Raw genomic sequence first — 21753 nt, forward strand, 5'->3', positions numbered from 1 at the left:
AGCCAGCTCAGTCAAGGGAGCATGACATTCTTACCAAATAATCATTAGAAACTGGCAACCTGCGCTGGAGCCTAATAGTGCTGAGCGATGGGTTTAGAGAGGGTAGGAGGAGGGAGCAAGAGGAGGAGGTTAAGGTGGAAAAACGGTAGGTGAGAAGAGGATAGTAGCATGTTTAAGAGGAGTAAGAAAAGCAAGAAAAGATGAGAGGTGCAGAGAAAAGGATACGCCAAAACAGCACAAGGTGATAAGGAGAAGATAAAGATGCTTTGGAAAGCGAACATATAACATACTATTTCCCTGTTATCTACATCTTTCTTTCTTTCTTTATCTTTTGCTTTATAGACTGTAGACCTGAGGCTGACACTGTGGTCCAAACCAACACTTTCACAACTACCAAATGATATAAACAGATTTCATGTGCTGCGGCTGGAGCCTCACTAAAACAGGGAGGGTTTGACGTCTATGTGTGTGTGTGTGTGTGTGTGTGTGTGTGTGTGTGATTGTGTGTGTGTGTGTGTGTGTGTGTGTGTGTAAAATAAAGTGGCAGGCAGAGTGCAGTGCCAGCACTAACACCGGGGCCTCAGCCAGGATGAAAGGAGCTGTCACGACGGCTCGCTGAGGAAAAATCCATCCATCCACACTCCTCTCCTCTACATTTATCCTCTCCTCTCCCTATGCATGTTATAGTTTTGCTTCTGAATCAATATGTAGGGTGGCCGACAGGGGCAAACGCCCTGCAACTTAAGAAAACACATGCGAAGAGACAAAACACAAGCAAATTAAGAAAACATCTTCATTAATTTGACAACACATGCACAGCATTTAGCAAACACCCTGCAAATACACACAACATAACCAAATACATAAACACACTGCAAAAACAGAAATGATGCAAAATGAAAAGCACACAAACCCCGAAAAACTAAAGCAACAGAAAAACGCTGCTTCCAGATTACAAAACGGAAGGCAAGGTTATGTCAGAGAGAGTGGATAATTTGTTTTCCTAATTTTTTTAATTAGATTTTTAATAAGTGTTCTACTTTTTAGTAAAATATATGGGCTAACTAGTGTTAGCTAGCAAGCTCTTGTGGAAGTCAGTCTCTAACACGGTAGCTATGTAAACCTGTTGTTATAATACTGTAAAAAACTAGGTCCAAACGTAAAAATGAATATGCACGTTTTTTCCTTCCGTTCCAAAACAACACACTCTCACACTCTCTCTCTCTCTCTCTCTCTCTCTCTCTCTCTCTCAAAAATAAAGCTGTTCCACTTAGCGCTCCCCCTAGAGGTCTGGAGAACTTCCGTTGTGTAAACTGGATGCAGCATTTTTCTGTTGCATTTGTTTTCGGGGGTTTGTGTGCTTTTTATTTTGCATTGTTTCTATACTTGCAGCGTGTTAACGTATTTGGTTGTGTTGTGTGTATTTACAGCGTGTTTGCTAAATGCTGCACGTGTTGTCAAATTAATGAAGATGTTTTCTTAATTTGCTTGTGTTTTGTCTATTTGCATGTTTTTTTTTTAGTTGCAGTGCGTTTGCTCCTGTCGGCCACCATACATATGGGTATAAAAAAGGCAACCACTACTTTTCACACCCAGTACAGCGAAGAACATTTCTTTAGTATATTTGCTTTCCTGTGGTTACTATACTTTTTCATTTTTGTCTCTGTCACAAAACAAAATCGCTCACAAAATAATCCGCAATCTGTACCATGCTAAAACATTTCTTAAACATATTCCTAGAACTAATAAGGTCAATTGAATGTGCCTGAGTGGAGCTAAACCCATAATGACTTGTGTATCCTGAAATACTTTGCTTTAGTGATCAGCATCAAAAGAGGGTTGAGTGAAAGACCTTCTTTCATTTGCTCAGGCTAAAGCTGCCGGCCTCGGTGGACACACTGTGTGTGTGTGTGTGTGTGTGTGTGTGTGTGTGTGTGTGTGTGTGTGTGTGTGTGTGTGTGTGTGTGTGTGTGCGCGTTGGGGGTAGACTGTGACAGCTCAGTGATCAAAACCTATGATGGCAGGGGAGCATGTAACAGGCTGGTAGGGGTCTCAGGTAGCAGCTGCTGTCAATCTTCATCTCCTCCTTGTAAGTAAGTGTGTGTGTGTGTGTGTGTGTGTGTGTGTGTGTGTGTGTGTGTGTGTGTGTGTGTGTGTATGTCCGTACACCTGTATGCTCTTCTGTTTGTCAACATGCACACACTCCTGCGAGCATGTACACTATGCACATTTGCTCTTTCATGTGTGATCGTTACACGTTCCATCAACAAACAGCAACTTCTGGCCTCCAAACAGGTCAATGTCTGTCTGCTCAACTGTCAGAAGGGCGGCACTCAGAAAACAGGTAAACATAGTTAAGAGATGTATGCTACACTGTCTGCGTACTGTACAGCATCATTTCAGCACAGTGCACTTCTTAGAGCCTGGGTGATGAAGAGGGAGAGAGCGCTTCCATGTTTAGGCTTTTATGGAAAAGAAGGTGAACACTGAAAAATGTAACGTTGACTGTATTTGAGAAACGTACCTGCACACTGTTGCAAACATGCTGAATAGCTGTGGTCATATTCATACTGACAACACTCTCATAGAACTCGTAGGAGAGATTTCTCAGAGTGACTCTAAGTGAGGAACTGGGAGGAACCTTTACCTTGGTGAAGAAGTGTGACTGTTAGGTGTGATTAAACACTTTTACTTGATTATGCAAACTTCTGTCTGTTTTAGTCAGAACCAGACACCATACTTACATAACAGTCCAGCATGATTTACTTTCAAATATGAAAATCCCTCTTTAATCAATACTTAGAGCAACCTAATGCTTTTGACAAAGTGATATAAAACGTTTAGGCTTTTTTTCCATTTCACTGCTATATTTTTTAAAAGTTGATGGGATGAAAGAAATGCTATTTAATGTACAACTCAATATTCAATCTGCCTTAAATTCTGTCCAGGTTGTTATCACTGACCTAGTTCTACACTTTACTTGCAAACAAGCAAATAAAAGTTCCCATAACAAAATGGTTGACTGAAGACTTACACATCCACCGGCCAGGATCTCAGCTGCCAGCGGGACTGTGCCATCATTCTGTCTGGTCTTTCCTCGCACAAAGTCATTCACCTTCAAATACAAAGGTTCCAATATCAGGCAAAGGACTGCGGTATGGTCGAACACAATATGAATAATACAGTCAATATACAGCATACAATGTTTTATGTAGGGCCTGAAAATGTAGAAAATGTCCAGATTATTTGGTTATGTGCATGTAACTAATGGGTCATTATTCACATCTATTTGTGTGTTATGTGTGTAGTATCGTATAATATAAAACCCATCAAAAAGATTGAAGCAATGGAAGAACCTATGGAAGAAATATGTGAATGTGCATATGCGCTTTCTAATGCAGCGACTTACTGTGAGCTTTATGGCTTTCTCGGGCGCCACACCCAGTAGCTGTGGTACAAGACCTATCATTAGAAAACGTCGAGATGATTAGAAAAAAAGAGGGCTGTGGTACCCCTACTCACTCACATACATACACATACATACATATACATACACCACTTCCATACAATCCACATGATGTGTGGCTTCCCGCTGCATGCGTCCGACCCTGTAAGATCCTCCAGACGTTAATGAAATCTATTGATGTGGAGTGTGGGGACATCAGAGTAGCAACAAGAGCGAGAGAGGAAGAAGGGGTTAAGAGAGGATGAAGAGAGAGAAACTGCTTCCCAGAATAGGAAAAAAGGGCAGAGTATAAAACAAACCAACCAAAAGTTTACACAGACCTCAATTACAACCCAGAGCAGGATAAAAATAAACAAAATAATCACAACAGAGCACAATGAAACTTGGCCCCCTACCCAGCCCCGAGGCAAGCACACACGCACGCATGCACGCACGCACGCACGCACGCACGCACACACACTCTTCCTCAAAGCAACAAACTGTTAATAATCTACAGTAGTTTGTTTGTAGCGAGGGAGGCCACACACACACACACACACACACACACACACACACACACAGACAGACAGACAGACAGACAGACAGACAGACAGACAATCATATACTCAATTTGAAACTTGGCTAAAGGACCTGATGCCTGGACCTCATAAAAAGAGCAAACCAAAATCATTTTTGAATTCTTTTCCCTAAATGCTGACATACTTTTAACATCAAAGAATATACATGCAGGACATTGGAAAATACACCTTATTTATTTTTCACTAAATCATACCCCCAAAAAATGGTCCTGTTGGTCTTGTGCCACTTTGTTTATGAGAGATCCCGGCATTATGCTACATTAGTAATTGTGTCAATTTTGCGCTGCTGATTCCACATTCTTCACTTAGCAGATTTATTTCCGATGTCTTCAGCGAAGGCACTTTCAACTTATATTACATAACTACAGCTTGTCTGTCAGGAATACCTGACTGTCTGGCAATCTATCTGGAGCCAGACCTGTCTGTCTCTGTGTCTGTGAAGCCATTCTACTCTTGATGGCTTTTGTGTTTCAGACAGAAATTCAAGCATTCAAGTTTCCTCTCGGGAGCTCGTGTTGTCAATCAGAATCATGGGATTTTAAAAAGTCCCTGCCAACGTTCTAGGGGAGCTTTTTTCAATCCTTCTTCAATCCGACCCGACAATGCCGACACCCTAACCCCAGCTTCTGAAGACAGGGCAGGTAGTCATTAGGGATGTCGTGGCCTGGTATGTGCGTACCTGAATGCCCAAGGAGTGTGTGTATTGCCTACATACTTGCTCAGTCTGTGTATGCGTCTATATGAGTGTGTAAGTCCAGACATGCAACATCACCACATCGTGACACAGGCCTAATGGTATGTGGCCTTGCGTGTGACGTTTATTGTCCTGCTCTGAAAGTCCCCAGCCAGCCGATAATCACTTCAAAGGAGACAGGTCAACAGAGAGGTGAACTCACACAGCCCTCCTGTCCACCCTACACTTTTCTTCTCCTCTTGTCTCCTCGTCCTTCTCTTCACTTTTATTGTCCCTTCTCACATCTAAGCCCTTTTTTCAAAACCAGTTTTGTGGATTTGACAGCATGTGTGTCATTTTATCTCAAAGCTCTCGGTAAATATAAATTTGGGGATGGACTTAAGCCAATATATTATAGTTGCGACTTACTAATAACAATTGTTGTATGTTAAACCAACTTGGTACATTGCTCTCAAGCATTACCATGGTAACCACCATGATCTTTGAATTACTGTTGTTGTAGTGTTTTTTGTTTTTTACATGCTGTGAAGAATATCTGGAAAGTACATTCGGTGCATTATTGTGAATGTATAACAAACACTCCAGCATGTAAAAGCTACAGTAGCTGCTGCACTATTAATACAGGATAAATTGGAGGTTAAAATTTGTGTCCATGCATACTACTAACCTCGGTATAGGCCAAAGACGCCCTCGTAGCGCACCACCTTCTTGAAGCAGTCAAAGCTGTTCTTGTACATGAGCTCTCCCACCAGGGAGCCACTGCCCCTCTGGTTTTGCATGCGTGTCTTCACCAGATCAATGGGGTACACTGCTGTGGCACCCACAGCTACAGAGAATAAAAAAATGGTTATTTATATACTGATTACATATTATAAGGGTACGGTTTGTTTATATACACATTTTCACATATAAGTGGTTTACCGTTATGATAATGCCACCATTGTTCGCCCCCTGCTTTAACCAGCATCTGTATCCCACCCTTGTGCCTTAAATCTTTGAAAAATGCTACAGACATACATGTGTAGGAGTAAAGAGAAAATAGTGTTGTTAGGGTGATATTTGATTAAAAATGATTTGAAGATACCAGTTTTTTTAAACTATTGTCCAACTAGAGATGTAGATTAAATGGTTAACCAATGAGTGAAACCAATCTCAGGAACCCACTCATGAACAGGAGGCATTCATCAGGTTAAAACTAGAAATGTATGACAAGTTTGTGCTGTACAATTTTGTAATACAAATGGGAAGTCTTTTACTAGCAAAAATTCACAGAAAGAAGTAAGAGAGGTGTGCTGTGAGCCATGCAAACAAAATCCCACTCACTTCTATTATATTGGGGAGAAAAAGAAAAAAAAGCAGGTAGATTTGCTAAATACCACTGGAGATAGGTGAGAAAATATGTCTTTGTAATTTGGGTGAGCTAAAGAAGAAGAGGAAAAGGCGGAGAAGGAAGGGGAAGTCTGTGGGGGTTATGTTGAGAAAAAACGTCAAAGTGTTTTGAGTCCCAGTGTCTTCGGTCCGTCAGACGGACACAAACAAAAAGAACCGACCCAAGGCGACAGACTTAATTAGAGAGAGACCGAGAGAGAAGAAGGGATGACAGAGCCATACCTCCTTATTAAGCTGTCTCCCTTGGGATAGAAGGAGGAGAAATGAAGGAAGGGAGGAGGATGAGAAAAACAGTGGGGAGTCTGAAGCCAAACACAAGGCCTAGGCACCACCCTTCACCCCCACCCTCATCCTCCCTCTTCTGATCACTCACACAGGTACAAAAGAATCCACACAGGAGGGTTTTCCCATGGCACGCAGAGAGGCGAGAGACAGGACAGAGCGAGGCAGAGGGATAGTAGAGCGGGCAAAAGATAGAGAGAGAAAAAGAAAGCGAGGGAGCTTCTCTTTAAGCAGGGGAGCAACCAATGCTCTAGTAAGCAAGGGAAAGGGCAATAGAGGAACCATTGTCCTCTCTCTCACCCTTTTCTCATGAGAACAGCAGAGGGTGGAAGGGCAGGTATACACGCAAGCAAGTAGGTGGGTGGTGGGGTGAAGAATGAAGGGAGCCAATGGGGCGTGACTCTTACCCCCTGCCACTGAGCCAAGGGAGAACCTGTAGGCCGACTCTGCCACCTGGACGAGGACGGGGCGGGAGACGTCACTGCCCAACTGCTGCTCACACAGCGGGAAAGAGACAATGAAAACATTAGTGCACAAGTGGGACACAACAAATTAACAACGGAGAGACATGACACAAGACAAGCCACTGTTTCAGACATTGATTTCTCTCTACCAATCCACATACACGTCAACACTATTTCTTATAAAATGTTGCATGCAACATCTGGCTTGATCTACTTGAATATAAGAGTATGTAAATGTTTTTAATTGGTGAGACAGTGCACACTAAACGTGTGAAATACAATGTCTTAATATGCCGTAAACACAGTATTAACATGAAAATTAAGGCCACAACTGTGTGTAAATTATTACTGTTTGTCATATAGAAACAGAAAAGCTGTAACCAGACAATGTTTGGCATTTTTAAATAAGTTAAACTAATAATTATTTGTCTATTTTTGTTGTTGATAGATTTGAGTTAGAAATACAGAAGATATTAAGCTTTCTAGGTTGTATCTAACTCTCTTCTGTCCTGGCTGATTTGAAGCACAATATATCATTTTGTCCCAATGTTCAATTCGGATGTAATGTTAAAATATTTTAACATTTCTAATTAAAAAAAACACATAAATGAGGTATTCTTTCTAATTCAAGGTATCTAAAAGTATACTGTTTATTCAACATACAATAACACAGTTTTCCTTTACATATGATGCATAATACCTTCTTTCAAATACACATATTCCATGTATTGCCCTTCTCAACCTGAACTAAGCATAAATATAAAGCTGCTTATATCAACTGTTGGCATGCTTAGAGTTTTCTATTGCTCACTTGGGTTGACAATCTCACCATTTGGGCTTTTGTCAAATAGAACTGGAATCAAAGTGATCTTGGTACACCCTTGTGATCATCACCATGATATGCAAAGAGCAGAATAGTGTTAGTAGCCAGCATTAGTAACATTAGACACGCTCCCCTCTCCACCTGAGGTACCTGTTGCCTTGTCTGGTCTGCCCAGGCCTGGCCTCTCGACCCTGGGGAGAGGAGGGGTGGAGTATTGTAAGTGTGTGTGTGTGTGTGTGTGTGTGTGTGTGTGTGTGTGTGTGTGTGTGTGTGTGTGTGTGTGTGTGTGTGGAGGGGAGGGGGATGGGAGTCTAGAACAGGTCCACTTGTCAGAGTGAACTCCCACCCCCCGATACATCCCCAGAGGTTTCTTTCTGCCCAAATGTCTCCTTTAAACAGAACCTTCTCCGCTTCTACCATCTTCCTCAGCTCTGTCTGCCTAAGGACTTGTGAATCTTGGCAATACTGACTGTCAGGATGTTTGAGGGAGAAAGAGGGAACACGTTAACAGGATATAAAGAGAGAAAAGGCAAACCGATAAACATGTAGAGAAATAAGAGAGAGGGAGAGAAAAGTAGATCAAATAAGGAAATGGAGAAAACTAGCAAAAGATGAGGAGAGAGAGCTCCAGCTAGCTGGCGGCCAGCCCCTGAGGCCAAACCACAAGGGCCTAAAGTGGCTCATTGTGGTGGGACTGGCGTCTGTGTAGTGCTGGGCCCCTTTGCTTTCTCCCCTTTGGCCCCCGCCTGCTCCAATATGGCCTGGCCAAGCCTTTACTGTCGTGCTGAAACCCACCAGGCAACACAACTCTGACCAAACAGCCCAAGAAGGAAAACAGTGCTCTGCTCATCTGTCTGGCTGTCCACTAAGTTATTCTTCCTTTTCTTCATTACCAATTGCTCTTGTTAGCTGCTGCAAAGTCTCTTCAAATCGATCATATGCAACGTGAAGCCTGTTTGAGGTTTATAAGGCCTTGAGGATGGCTCTGCTTGTCTTTCCTGGATTTGTGAGTTTTGTCTGTATGTTTTGTTAAGACATCAGCCACATGTCAGGGAGAGGTCTAGTGGTGTTTTCTCTCAAAAAGTCTGTGACGGGAAGTTGGTCTAAACCTTGAAATGAACTTTTGAAATTGAGCGGGGCTGACAAACACTGGCAGGTTTTGGGGGCAAACTTTCCACTTTATTTCTGACAAAACTTGTTTGCATCTCCTGTATATTTTTTACTTTTACTTTCGTGTAACTCTAAAACAATGTCTCAATGAATTAATTGTGTAATTCATGACAAATCAAACTGATGTTTTGGTTTAGGGGATTAATTACTTGTGAACATGAGACATCATTAACCTTAATTACAAATCTGAGTCCTCTGCATGGTGACATCCAGCCCTAGAGAATGTACTGAGATGGAAAAAAAGAGCTGCCAGTGTGGAAGAGGAAACCAAACACATCAACAAGTCTTCATATTCTGTACCTGTCTCTGGACCTCAGCCAAGTTGTAGGGAAGGGCGCCTTCCTCCAGTGCAGCGATCTGCTCAATGTCCACTAAACCAACACGTCTGATGAGGAGAGAGAATGGAGAGTGAGAGGTTTCAAGTAACTTTCAACTGTTGTAAAAACTCTCCAGAGGAATATAATATTTCATCAATGCATCAACAAGTCCATGACCTTTGGAAGCACGATCTGTCAGTCTGAAGTTACTCGAAGTTTACGGATACTTTGCCATCGTTCCATGTGAAAATATTGTGGAATTCAAAACTCCAGGCCTGTGCTTGGCATGGTTGGGTAAGACAACTGATCTATAGGAACTGACAACTCCCACTCCTTTATCCCTTCATCCAAGTATAACAAAGATATTTAACCTTTGGATTTAAAACTAATGCCTTTTCTGAGTCTTTCCATTGCATCTCTATGGCGGTCCCAGATTTCCCAGGCTGAGGGAACGGGGAACGCCAAATCCCCCACCCACCCCTCTCCTCTGAATATTGGGGCTATTATCTCTCGCATCTCCAATCAAGGGGAGTGGAGAGGGCTATTAAAGTATCCCATTGCCCAGAAATAATAATCAGGTGGTGTCTCAGGCCGGGGTTAGGAATTATGAGTAAACTGGTTGGGCTGCAAGGCAGACGCAAAGGAAGTGGGGGAATGTGAAACGCATACAGTTGTTGTGTGCCACGGATCATAGGTGCTGGAATTGCCCTTTTCTTAAGATAAATAGGAGTTTGGATTGGTTTTGGACTGAGAGATGATTCTCTGGCACTAATGTAGTCATGTCTGACTCTTTTGAGGTATGGACCCCGGGGCTAAAGGTGTGCTTTGGAGGGCTTAGGATAGACTTGCTCTTTACAACTCCCTGACTAACTGAAGAACATATTAAATTACATAAGTATGAATTCAGTTGTGAGATGCTATTCCTCCATTACAGCTGTAACATACCTAAAATTTTCTCAATTTATTTGCCTGTTTTCAGGGAAACAGAATAAATGCCTAAACCTGCTTGGCCATCATATCTACATTACTAATGATTATTTCCTTAGATATTATATGATCCACCCCTAGTCTAGATTAAATATAGAAAAGCAAGTTATACCCAAATCAATGTCACATTATCAAAATCGAGGTATTAAATCAAAGCTAGCATCATTTTTGTGTGTGCCTTTTTTGGGCATTACAGGTGTGTGTGTGTGTGTGTGTGTGTGTGTGTGTGTGTGTGTGTGTGTGTGTGTGTGTGTGTGTGTGTGTCTTACCCACGGGGCTCTGACAGGTCAGCCAGCTGAAAGAGGATGTCGACCTCCATGGGTGTTACCTGGCCGAACCTCTGAGCTGCTACAATGAACTCCTCTACAAGAAAGACATATTTTTGTATTTAGTTTTTACTAAAATTAAGAACACCTTAAGATACAAACCAACATTAACAGCTATACATACAGATAAAAAAATGGGAAAACAGTAATATATAAGCATTGCCATAAAATAAAAATATCTCAATCCATTTTTCACTGCCAATCTGTGTCCAGGTCATGGTGGCAGCAAACTCAGCAGATGTTCCAACAGCCGAGAGGTTTTTATCCTCAGCCACATCCTCTAGCCTCTCGACCTGGGGGATCCCCAGCTATTCCCAGGCCAGATGGGATACATATAATTCCTCCAGTGTGTTCTGGGTCTGGGGACCTCTACAGCGAGGCATACAGGGAGCATCATGATCAGATCCCTGAGCAACCTAAACTGCCTCCTTTCAATATGAATAAGCCGCAGTCTCTGAGCTCCTTCTTAATGTTTGAGCTCTGAGATACCAACTCAAAGCTCATGACCACAGGTACAGGAACGTAGGTTGACAGGTAACTTGAGAGCCTCAGTTCCCATGTCACCATGAGAGTACAAGTGTACAACATGCACAAGACTGTCAGGACGGGAGACCAAACTGTCTGTCCATCTCATGCTCCATTTTACAAAGATACATGCAACTTTATATCACCTTAACTCAGAGCAGGCAATTGGCTTTTTTCTGGACCTAAAATTTGGAGGTGCCGGAAATGATCCTAACAGCTGCACAGCTGGCTTCAAACTGCCCCAGTGCATGCTGGGTCAAGCCCTGATGGAGCCAACAGAACTACATCATCAGCAATAAACAATGCAATTGAGATGTCACCAAACTGAACACACTCAACTCCTTGGCTGTGCTTAGGATGCTGTCCAGGAAAATTACAAACAGAATAGGTGACAAGGAACAACCTGGATGGATCCCAAAGCCCACTGAGAACATGTTTGACCTACTGTACAAAATGCAAACACAGCTCTCTGGGGAGGACTAGATGGATGTAATCAACAGACCTGGCACCCAATTTTGAGGCACTAGTTTCGTTGCAAAAGTGAAAGGCTGGCCCACTGTTTCAGTTTCACAAGCAAAACAGAATATTTATTGCTCCTCCTAAATCCAAGGCTCAATAACCAGTGAATGTATAATTCCATATTATATTAGTTTAAATTCAAGGGATTGCTATATCTTAAAATGTTTTACTTATTTTTCCCATGGGAAAGGAACTTGACAATTCATGTATCCACTTCAATTGATTTGTCAGGGCTTTGGTATAAAGCAGAAGAGCAAAAATATTTCTTTCAATACCTATCTGAATCGGTACGTTCACTTTGTCATATGTTTTCATGACTGCGAAATGTATTGCACACTGCCATTACAACATGGAAATATGCCATAATCTGCTGTCACAAACAAGAACAGTGACAGACAACTGTAACTGACGTCTCTTTTATTCTTATCTGATTCATATTTCCATTAACCGTTCATGATACCGTATCACAGACTCAGTATCGTCAATTGATATCATGTTACATAAAATGCACAACATAATTACTATTATATTGCAATAAGCCTAAAAGGTAAAATGTACAGTTAGATACATGGTCTGTTTGTACAATGTTATTTTGTGTGTGCTTTACCTTTAATTCAATATTTTTCAATTGTGGGTCTTTCTATTTTCCCATAACCTAAGTCTATATCAGTCTTTCATTTCCTGTGTTTCCCGGAACAACTTTTGACAACTCAGAAAAAGACTACTTTCAATCAATGGTGGGCTTTTTTTTTTTTATCTAAATACAGAGAGATGGCCAATTAGATAATGAACACTGGATCATGCCACTTGGTAAAATGTTGCATTTCATTATGGTATTTTTGCTCTTGTCACTGTAGAAAACTACAAGCATTAAGGATTGTGAAAATGTATTGATAAAGTTGGCCCTGAAATGCAGGACCTATTGCTAATAGCGGTTTTCAATGTTATGCGGTTTAATGGTGATTTTTACCTAAAGCTCTATCACTCAAACCAGTCACCTTCTGTGACTTGTTTGGAACTTACAAGTGAGTAGTGTCAAAGCATGTTGAATCCATCATAAGAAAGAATGATGGACATGGAGAGTTATGGACTTCAAGAGTTCTTCTGAGGCAGCTTTAATATGTGGTAACTTAAGACCTGGTCTATTGTTGGTGGAATAAAGAGCAGGTTGACTGTAGGCTGGCTTACAGTCGAGGAGTCAGCATTGTTTGACCTGCTTTATTCAAAGAGCAGCAGGCTGGGGTTGTGACAAAGTCGTCCTACACTGGAGCCATTCACCCCACTGAGGCTCAGCTTACCCCTGAGGCCTGCTCTCTCGCTTTCTCTCTCTCTCTCTCTCTCTCTCTCTCACACAGACACACAGACACACACACACACACACAGGTAATGCTCACAAGCACGTGAGAGAGCATACTTACACAAGAATAAACTCTCACACACACACACACACACACACACACACACACACACACACACACAAACACAAACATAGAGTTCTGTCTGGGGCAATCACAGATCGCAATGCTGATAACCTGTCTACCTGTAGCCCGTAGTCACCAATACACCATATCTCCTCTGCACAGCTAAATGCTCACATTCTTACAATGATAATGCCATGTTGATGTTAGCAGATATACTGTTTATCATCTTAGGAACATTCACTTATTAGCCACCGAACAGTACAGTCAAGGCTAATAGGAATGGATTTAGTTTTTCTGGTATTTGATCATAAACAAAAGTACTGGACACAATTCAATTTTGATCTGATAACAGCACTAGATGAAAAGTCAGGGGATCACCAAAGATGTTAAAATTCATCCTGAGGGAAACATGAACGTTTTGCTAGATTTCAGAGCAATCTATCCAATTGTCATTGAGACATTTGACTCAAAACCACAGATGTCAAACTAATGGTGGCACTAGACAAAAAGTTAGGGGATCACAAAAGGCAGTCGGCTTCATCCCCAGGGAACATTAAATGACTGTACAAAATTTCAATCCATCCAATATTACTGTGATATATCAGTCTGGACTGAAAATAACAAACCTAAATAAAACAACCTGAGATTGTGACATGGTCAAGAAACCTTACTGGCAAAAAACCTGATCACTGCAATTTACATTTGAGAACAATTATTGGTGTGGTGCCAAAGGACCATTAGAAGTGTACTGGCTTACATATCATCAGTTCTGGCACTATCTAGTGAAGATGCAATTATTGTATTATGTGTTAACTGATTTTAACCTGTCACAAAGATGCAGTTATTTGCCTTGTGATGTACACTGCTGGCTGAATAAAAGGTGTGTTCTGTAAAAGTCTCCTGTGCACGTATGCACACAAACACACACACACATATGTGCACTCACTGTTGTGTTGGCGTTATACACTGTAATGGCGTCCCCAAGGCAAAACAGTGGCCTTGTTGCACATACGGAATCAATCAGGATTTTTACGCATGTGTGCATGCTTGGCTGTGTTAATGCATCTGAATGCTTGTGTGTATGTGAGCAATGTTTGAAATAGTGGGTTACAAAATACGCACACACTTGAAACATGCGGGTGTGTGTACAGTATGTGTGTTTGTCGGCCAGCCAGTGGTACATGGAGCTGAGCACTTGCAGTCCCAGAGGAGGCCTTAATGACTCAGGGAGTGGAGGGTGGATGGGTGGTGGCTGTGGAGGTCTGGCTGGCTACAGGCCACCACAGGTCGAGCCAAGCCCAGCCTCGATGTACCCATGGTGGGAACAGCCTGGGGAGCGTATGGGCTTTTGGACTGGGTCGGCTATGGTCCACACCCCTGATAAGGCTTCAGATAGCATCATAAGGCTAAACTAGTGCCCCTGGGCCATGTGGAGAGAGGTCAGAATTGTTTCATAAAGACGACCAGAGCAGGAGAGAGGGAGTCAGTAAGAAAGAGACAGAGAAAGGTAGAGAGACAGAGAAAGAAACTGGGCTTCCTGCCAAGTACCGAGGAAAGGAATGAGAGACCGCCAGTGGGGCAAGCAAGTGAGAGAGATAAGGGTTTAAAGAAACTAACCATGGAAGACAGAAATAAATAGAGAAAATGTCTAGAAAAAAAGGCTGTTGGATCAATAAATAATAATACCTAATTTCATCAACTTGTAGCTTTACATCTTTGCTATAAATTACAGAGTAAAGAAAAGGCTTATAAAATGGTTTTAACTATTTAACATTGATCTACAGCGTAAAACATCATCATCCTCAAAAGTAAGTACATGATTTTAACAAATCAAGCATTCCTCTGTTTTTTTGAAGAATTACAAATCTCATTATCAACCAAAATCATATCAGGACAAAAAAAATGGTTCTCAGATCAGTGACAGGATGTCTAATAGACAAGACAGGCTCCATCAGGGATTGTGGGTATGCAGTACGTGTGCTGGGTCAGATCCAGCATGCCCATTTAAATGCCACCGGGAAGGAAGAAAACCAAACAAAAACAAGTTTCCACCCTCAGCACACAGACGTAAATACATTATCTGGAAACACATTCAATACCGCCTATAGTGCAGGACTGTATCAGTTCGTGCATCTGAGCACATACAGTGCATGCTCACATTTGTTTTGTTAGTGTGTGTGCTGTACGCTGTGTCTCTTAGAGAACATCACTGCATGTAAGTGCATATCTACTCATAAATGTGCATCTAATTTTTGGCTGCCTGTATTGATATAGGTTTTTGTTTATACATGATAAATGTTTTCCTGTGTACCTTTGGTGACTTCCACATCTCGGCGGTGGCCAGCCAGGGTGCTGTAGATCTTTCTTATCAGCTCCATGTTGTTGAGAAGCGAGTTGAAGCCGTTGAAGTATGAGAAGCTGACCTGGTGAGATGTGCTGCCACCCGCAACCTGGCCAAGGATGGAGACACACGTATTTTAACATGCAATACAATCTTACGATGACCCACATCCACAAACACAATCACACTACACTCCAAACAGAATAAAAGCACCTATATATTATAATTATGTGCTAGACAGAAGGAACATACTAAGACATCACCGTCAAGAGGAAATCTTGACGAACACCGGCGGTTAATCATCAACGTTCCTCTTTACCATCGCTCCACAGGGAGAAGTAAACCTGTTTTAACCGCTACTTTTTCCATCACACAACCAACACTCTCTGGAGTTTAATTAACTTTCTTTATGAGGTGGAGGAAGTCATAAAAAACGAAAAATAAAAAAGGTAAAGGATTAAAAATAGAAGCTGGGCTCTTCAAGACATTCCAGACTGCACACAAACATTTTTACGTGAACCAGCATCCCATCTTTATCAAATCAGGCTCTCAAGGAGAGAGGAGCATCTCTAACTGCTGTCTGTTTAGAAATATGTGTTCCGAGTACATTTCATAAATATCGTTGCCTGTTTTGGGTAGCTTAGGCCAGAGTATCAGATGAGCCTTGAGGCTTTGCAGCTCTTAACAGTGTTGAGGGTTGAGGCAATAGAAAATGTAGAGCTTCCTTTCACTAGATGGCACTGTTTGCTTTACAGACACATTCAGGAAGGTTGCTTGCAGCTCACTATGTTTGCAACAAGGGGGGAAGCTCTGGTTTGCGTGAAAGTGCCCTAACAGAGGGACACTTTTGTATCTGTTCATATCTATGAGCCTATAGGCATGGATCTTCCCACGATATCCAACACAGTCTTTCACCGGAGGGGTAGAGGAGAACAATATTTGGGTGAAAAGAGTGTGGTGCTGATCATTTGCCATGTTTGGTAAGTGAATTAAAGGTTGTCGGTTCACTGTTTGAGTTCTGCCATAATACCGCTTTTAATGTGTCTGCAGTGTTTATGAGTTTTTTGATATATATGTGTGTGTGTGTGTGTGTGTGTGTGTGTGTGTGTGTGTGTGCACACGAGTGTGTGTGTGTGTGTGTGTGTGTGTGTGTGTGTGTGTGTGTGTGTGTGTGTGTGAGTTACTAACAGCACACCAAGATGTCTGGTCGGAGAGGTAAACACAGTGGAGAAAATGACAGAGAATGAGTCTACAAGGTGTTTATGAAATTGGGCAAGACATGGACACAGACGCAAAACGTACATACGTGCAACAAAAACACTAACACACAAAGAAAACACAAGACACAAAAAAGACAAACATCTGAGTTCAAAACAAATAGAATGCACGCGCACAGCTGCTCACGCACAAACACACAGGCAAAGATGATGGACTGTAAAGCTCCAGTCTCCATCTATCTCTGTCTCTACCTTCCCATTCAGCTGGCCTGCTTGGCTTTGACACTGCCAGAGAGGTTAGACTTAATGACATGTTGGGAGAGAGACAGAGACACGGGGGAGGGAGGGAGCAAAAGAGGGGCGGTTGAGAAAGAGGGAGAAAGAAAATGAAGGGAGGGAAGGAAAAAAAAGGACAGATGAGAGGTGACAGAAAAGGTAAAGAGGAAGAGGAAGAAATGAGAGATGGACAGCTGGAGGGAAAGAGAAAGCCACAGTGTTTGGTTGTGGGGGTGTGAGAGAAAGAAATGAACACATGGAAGAGAAAAGACAAGAAAGAGGTAGTGAGATGGAAGACAACAGTCTTGTCTTCAACCCTTTTATAGAGAATAATGTTAGGTTGCTTGTCCGCCTATCAGCAACTGAATCAATGGCAAACATTTGCTTATATACACACACACACACACACACACACACACTTTACTGGATTACATCGCTAACACATGAATATAAATGTACCTGCACCGTGATAAAAATCAAAGCTATGATGTGACATTAAATTATCACAAGTCTTGCAGTTACCTAATTTATCACTTAGGTGCTGCTGAATAAAGAACACCTAATGTGTACAATATGTTCGTAACATATCATGACAAAGTATCAAAACTCCGAGGTGTACAGCAGTGACCGATTTCACTACTTTAAACCAGCCTGACTTTGGCTCTTGAGAACAACAGTAAAACAAATGGAGGAGAGAACCGCAGAGGCAAACAAAAACCCACCGCCACGAGGCATTCCTCCACAAAGGATGTGAGCATGTGCGGCCGGATGGTGACCATGATGTCCCTGAAGTCCAGGGCTGAGATGGAACCGCTGTGGGCTTGGTCCCGTTGGATAAAAGCCTGACGTGCATGTTCCAGCTGCATCTCCTGTGGAAGGGAGTGGAGAGAAGTAAGGAGGGAAGTTTAGGTGTTAGATCATACAGTGAATGTGTATTATTGGACACAGATGTGGGTCATACACCTTTTTAAGTTGCCTTCATAAATTAAAATCCACATAAACTCACTCATATAACCATGTATGGATAAAAACACAGCATTTGCTTTGATGGGCCCCCTGGTGTCGTCTCTCCCTTTCAGCTACGGGGGAGCCAGTGTTTGGCCAGGCTTCACGCTCGCCTCCTCTCCCAACAGCGGCTTACCTACTGTGAGGTGTTGCTTGGGCTTTTTACACCCTCCCCAAATCCCCATTAAACCCACTTGAGGGAGAAACATACAAACATACACACACACAGACGTGCACACACAGGCAAGACGGTTAATCGCCCAACTGCTCACTTTGTCTCTGTTCTTGCACACACATACACACAAAAGGTCCACAGGGACAACAGCAGGCTGTGGTGGGGAGACATCCCACAAGGCCTTTGAAATTAGCAGCCATTATCAGTACCTGCAACCACAAGTCTACAGAGAGAGGCTGTAAACAAACCGCTGCCACCAATGCTTCCTCCATCTTACAACAAAAAACTTGGTTACAGCAAAAGACAGGAATATCAGAACAACAATAATCCACAAAGAGTCATTGTGGAAAAACAGCCATAAGCTTAAGGGCAGCGACCTCAAACTAGTTGCTTTTGCTGTTGACTCACTTGCAGTGTATCATGGCTTTTAGGCCAAAAAAAATCAAAACATCATGAGTTCTTATTCTGCTTTTCTTATTCATGAGGTGTATGACATATAGTGACACAATACCAACAAACTAAATGACCAATTGAAGCTTACTTACTTTTAAGTATATATTAATGGTGTGTTTACTAAACTGAAACATCCACGCAAGAGTTTTTAAGCGCTTTTCTGAATCCTCTTTTGCAATTTCCTACATATATGTAGAGCTGAAACGATTAGTCAATTAATGGATCGACAAAAATGACTAAGTCCCCTGTTGACAGCTTCTCAAAAGTGAAAATTGATTGTTTTTCTTTTGGTTCGGTGATAGTACACTGAATGTCTTTAGGGTTGGTCAACTTGCATGATGAGAAATCGTAATGGTCATTCTTCACTTCAATTTTCTGGTGTTTTATAGACCAAACGATTCATCAATTAATTGAATCAGTGGATTAATTGATGATGAAAATAATTGTACGTTGCAGTTGTACATGCACATAGTACAAGACCATGAAATATGTTCTCTATTTAAAAATGCACCATTTAACTTAAATATTAAGTTAATTCATTACACTCATAATCGTCCTATAACTACAGGTATAAAGAATAAAAATGTGTCAAATTTTAGTTAACTGCAGAATCATGTCAGGAAAATTACATTTCTTAAAGTAAGTACTGGCAAGTAGTTTTAGTACAATAAGTGAGTTAATAATTCAGTTCAAAATAAACAATTATCAATTTGTCCAAGAAGAATGGACATTCTTGTTTAGCCACACATGGCGGACAAAACGTGCTGAAGAGGAACTGATTCAATCTTCAACATGCATGGCATTCTTCAATTGATTGATTCAGATGTTATTGTTATAAATGTAACTCAAAAAAGTGGTATTACCACAACACAAAACCCTATGAGGCTATGACTTATTGTTGTGTTGAATTTGAGTGATATTTCACTGACAGCATAACTGATCGAACTCTAAATTTGCGGCACCCAAGAGTAACGACTGGGGAAGAGTGACATTTACACAAAGCTGAGTGGAGACCGGAGGGGAGTAAGAATAGACATTGCAACAAAAGAGCCAGAAAAACAGCAAATGTAGCAGCCATGTGTCAGTATCACCTATGAGCACAGCAGGGGTTCAGGAGAGTGTAGAAGTGAGTGGAAGGCAAGAAAACAAGAACAGAGATTGACACATGTAAACACTCCCAAGGTAAATAAGGTAAGATATTTTGGTGTCAGCATCCTGAGTGTCGTGACTCACTTCTCCGGTCGGTTGAGAGTAGGTCAAAACACTTTGGTGTGGAATAAACTGGAAAGAGGAAAGGGAGGAGGAGAGCTGAATATTTAAAGTCAAAACAAAAAAGCAAAGCAAAGAAGATAATGTTTTGGATGCATGACTGTGTGCATGTGTAAAAGTAAGGGTGAGCATTTATCTTTGTGTCCATCTGTAAATGACAAAACAAAAAAAAATGATCCCGTTTCTCTGGACAAGTCAAAAGTCTGAAAAGCCACACAGCAACCACACAGAGCAACAAAACAACTGTGGTCCAGGGTATAGAGCAGTTTATAGTCTCAGCCTCTTAAAACCTTAACTTGTTGCAACTGTATGAGTGTTTCAGGGACATGGTTTTTATTTGGGAGAGGAGTGAGGGAGGCAGGAGACATAAAGCTGGTGGTGGGTTAAGACAGCCAACAAGAGACCGCTGAGGCATTTGCAGTCGCTTTAATTGTCCTTGGATGAGAATGAAAACACATGACAAGCCACCTCGGTTTGTTTTCAATAGCTGTGATTCTTTCCCCCCCTCTCATCGAAACTTAAACAATAGATGTAAGTGGAGCAGGATTGTATCTCTCTTCACCAATATGTGCTTCTCATCAGCACAGGGCTAAAGCTATACAAGGGGAAGCTCAAGCACAACTGCCCATTTACATGTGCCATGAGCCCTCTACACTGTGATGTTAAGGGCTGCCCACTGATTCTTGGGAGAGTCAAACATATAATTGGGACTTTAAAAATGTGAGCAATGCCAACAATTCACTTTTTTGAGTGCTCAGGAAAGAAGTGGGACATGTGGTGTCCCCTCCATGTAATTCAAGCCTTTTACTTGCCAGGATTTATAATATGGGCTACTATGTGCCACTTCTCTGGACATCGGTAATACCATTGCCAGAGACAACACCACACTGACAGTGTGAGCTGAGCCTTGGCCGGCGTCCACGCGTGAGACGGGAAAAATGCATGTAATTGGTGAGAATCTCTGGCTTCCATCAAGACAGTAATTGGCCAGAGAGAGCCCTTGTGAGAATTATGCGGCACAAACGTTTTCCCCGATAATCCCATCTTGTGAGCATCTGGCAGTGGCGTGGTTACAATGGCAGAAAAACACAATAAACACATGCATGTATGGCAGGAAGAGGAGGAAATAAAGGAACAATCTTGGGGGGGAGCTGTGTGGTAGGGAATTATAAAAATAACTGACAAATATTCAGAATATTGTGTGTGTGAGTGAGTGAGTGAGTGAGTGAGTGAGTGAGAGAGAGAAAGCGAGTGTTTTTGTTTTTTTTTAACTTTGACAACTTTTATAGCTGCTAGGCTACTTTTCTTTCTGTCTGACATTTACGAATGCTTTGCCTTTTAACAAAAGTATCATAACAGCGTTGGGTGGTAGTAGTGCAATCACAAAGTATGTAGTAATTGCACAGGTTTAAATTCTGGTTCAGGAAATGTTGTTGTACCTTTCCTAATTGCCCTGTCATCAATCACTGGAGTCGCTGATAACACACTGTAAGAGTCAACTGCCATTAACTGAATTTTACTACCAAAGTACTGTAATTGCAGTTAGTATTACACCATCAAAATGATATGAATGTGTCTTATTAATGTGACACACTTCATTAGAACCAAAGATAGCATTAGATCTAAGATAAAATATGTGTTATCATATTTGTATGAATATTAGTAGACCAGTGAAGCAAGTGATAAAAGATGAAAAGCAGGTTGATATTTACAACACTTTAGTTCCATTCTCTGTTGAATATCCCTACAATAACGTGAAATTCACTTTCTTCTGCCATTTATTAAGCCATGAATCAAAAGCTATGGAAAATGATCAAATACACAGAGCATAAGTAGGAAATGTACATTTCATATATTGAGCAATGAGTACGACTGGCTGCTAGCTTGCTGCTGTGAGGAGCTGGAAACCACTGAGTGACTGACTGGGAAACAACTGGGCACACTGTCAATGCAAAGTACAGTGTCTACTGGCCACAGCACCCCAGACTTGTACACATGCACACACACACACACACGGTCAAAAACAAGCACACACAAACACACAAATACCGACATA

General features: G+C 41.7%; 1 protein-coding gene across 2 annotated transcripts in view; it reads right to left on the bottom strand.

Moving 5' to 3' along the window:
- slc25a13 (solute carrier family 25 member 13) overlaps window positions 1-21753 on the bottom strand; it is a 46457-nt gene that overhangs the window by 12755 nt on the left and 11949 nt on the right. For both annotated transcript variants that reach the window (XM_078267424.1, XM_078267423.1), the window contains exons 6-13: window positions 17518-17664; window positions 15273-15411; window positions 10440-10533; window positions 9167-9251; window positions 6817-6901; window positions 5406-5564; window positions 3410-3462; window positions 3035-3115 (exon numbers count right to left, since the gene is read on the bottom strand). In XM_078267424.1, the coding sequence (XP_078123550.1) occupies window positions 3035-3115; window positions 3410-3462; window positions 5406-5564; window positions 6817-6901; window positions 9167-9251; window positions 10440-10533; window positions 15273-15411; window positions 17518-17664 (843 nt within the window). The remainder of the gene's footprint in view (window positions 1-3034; window positions 3116-3409; window positions 3463-5405; window positions 5565-6816; window positions 6902-9166; window positions 9252-10439; window positions 10534-15272; window positions 15412-17517; window positions 17665-21753) is intronic.

Source organism: Sander vitreus, chromosome 14 (assembly GCF_031162955.1).
Source record: "Sander vitreus isolate 19-12246 chromosome 14, sanVit1, whole genome shotgun sequence".
Lineage (NCBI taxonomy): Eukaryota > Metazoa > Chordata > Actinopteri > Perciformes > Percidae > Sander > Sander vitreus.